The sequence below is a fragment of the Fusarium fujikuroi genome, chromosome FFUJ_chr01 (assembly GCF_900079805.1).
Source record: "Fusarium fujikuroi IMI 58289 draft genome, chromosome FFUJ_chr01".
NCBI lineage: Eukaryota > Fungi > Ascomycota > Sordariomycetes > Hypocreales > Nectriaceae > Fusarium > Fusarium fujikuroi.
This window is the reverse complement of record NC_036622.1, coordinates 5,074,027-5,076,054: the sequence shown is the minus strand read 5'-3', so window position 1 is coordinate 5,076,054 and position 2,028 is coordinate 5,074,027. Positions and strand designations below refer to the sequence as shown.

General features: G+C 48.6%; 1 protein-coding gene; it reads left to right on the top strand.

Moving 5' to 3' along the window:
• Nucleotides 1–1,809, top strand: FFUJ_00539 (related to polysaccharide synthase Cps1; the record flags this gene model as incomplete). XM_023573180.1 has 4 exons in its annotated part: nucleotides 1–134; nucleotides 238–1,092; nucleotides 1,145–1,439; nucleotides 1,504–1,809. The coding sequence occupies 4 exons, from the start codon at nucleotides 1–3 to the stop codon at nucleotides 1,807–1,809; spliced, it is 1,590 nt and encodes a 529-aa protein (XP_023424945.1).
• Nucleotides 1,810–2,028: the final 219 nt, after the last annotated feature.

The window sequence follows — 2,028 nt, the reverse complement described above, 5'->3', positions numbered from 1 at the left end:
ATGTCTGACGCTGAGACTCAAAGCATTGGGCGCAGCCATTTTCCTGGTCTTGCTGGTTTGTTAGCACTGCCAATGCCTTCTTTCAACTTTTGGTACTCAACGACCTTTTGGTTGTACCTTTTTGTAGGCCTTTGGTAAGTCATTTTCAATATCTTGAGATGAAAACTGCTTTTTTCAAGAAGGCTTTTAGGCAGCCATAAATCTTATCATGGCCAACCAGTTCTGACATGATCTCAGGGTTCATCGCTATCTCCGCCTTCTAGTTCATTGCGTCAGCCATTGGACATATAAGTCGAAGCCCATCCCCAGCAAACCGACATTCACGAGTAAGGATGTGACTGTGGTTATCCCAACCATTCACAATGCTTTCGAGGAGCTGCGCCCTTCTATTGAGAGCATTCTTGCTTGCGAGCCTGCCGAGTTGATTCTGGTCACAACGCATGATAAGCGAAAAGACCTCCAGCGCCTGGCAGACTCCCTGGTTTTCCCCAAAGCCCGTGTTCTGGATACTCCTATTGCCAACAAGCGCCTGCAGGTGTGTGAGGCGCTCCCCAAGGTCGAGACTCCCATCACTATCATGGCGGACGATGATGTGACCTGGCCCTCGACTCTTATGCCCTGGATCCTCGCTCCATTTGAAGACCCTCAAATCGGCGGTGTAGGAACTTGTCAACGAGTTCGACGGGAGCATGATGGCTCTTGGTCAACCAAGGCCTGGAACTGGCTGGGTGCAGCTTACATTGAGCGTCGAAATTTTGAGATATCAGCCACCCACAACATCGATGGCGGCACCTCATGCATGTCTGGTCGTACCGGCGCCTACCGCTCTGAAATCCTCTCTAGTCATGACTTTCTCCACGGCTTCAAGAACGAGAAGTGGAGAAAGTGGATTTTGAATGCTGACGACGACAACTTTGTGACTCGTTGGCTGGTAAGCCACCAATGGAAGACATGGATCCAGTACGACAAGGAGTGTGAGATCGAGACAACTTTGGAGAACAGCACCAAATTTCTGTACCAATGTTCTCGTTGGGCCCGAAGCAACTGGCGAAGCAACTGGACCAGCATGGTAACTGAACGCTATATTTGGAAGTGAGTAAAAAGAATTATCCGCGTAAAATTTGCTCGATCTAACAAGAAATAGGCAACAATTGTGGTGCACATATGCTCTTCACTTCGCGACTTTTACTTCGCTGGCCTTTGTCGTTGATCCGCTTCTCCTAGCTTCATGCTGGTGGGGAACTGCGGACTGGGATGTCCAGAATCGCCGATACGCGTTCTGGGCTCAGTTTATCTTCATGTTTGCGTTCACGAAGGTAGTCAAGCTGATGGGTCTGTTTATTCGAAACCCAAGCGATATCATGTTCCTGCCCGTTTCCGTCATATTTGGATATTTCCACGGATTGGTCAAGCTGTACGCCCTGATCACTTTGAATATGGTACGTTTCGAACAATAAGAAAAACCCCCAGTACCGAGCAATCAACTAACCATCCATTGTTTAGACTTCATGGGGTAGCCGAGCTGATGGAGATGCAAACGATGAGCAGCGACTTGCTCCCGCCCCTCAGCCTTCAATCGTTTTAAAGACACCTCCAGGCAAGGGATCGCTTATTCGATATAACGCTCGTCAAAAGGGACGGCAACCTCAGGCACAGCAAGTCGCATGGGAAAAGAGCGACTATGCAGCCTATGATTCAAGCACCTCGTATGTGCCCATACGAGTGCATACACCAATGGCAATGACGCCAAACACCACCAAGCTGCACACGAACGAAACTTCGATCAATTCACAGTGTTGGGTAATCTGACCTGGCGAGGAAACGATTTGATGAGGCCATGAGTAACGTTTTCATTTTCACGTGGGAAGTTAATTGTCCATGACCAATGGTTAAATGGAACAACGAAAATCTTCCTACCTCTTCTGTTTTCTACTTCTTGCACACCACACCACAGCCACCACAAAAAAAAAAAGGACGGATTGGGGACACAGATGAGAGGCCTTCCAAGAGGCCGGTTGGGCAAAAGTT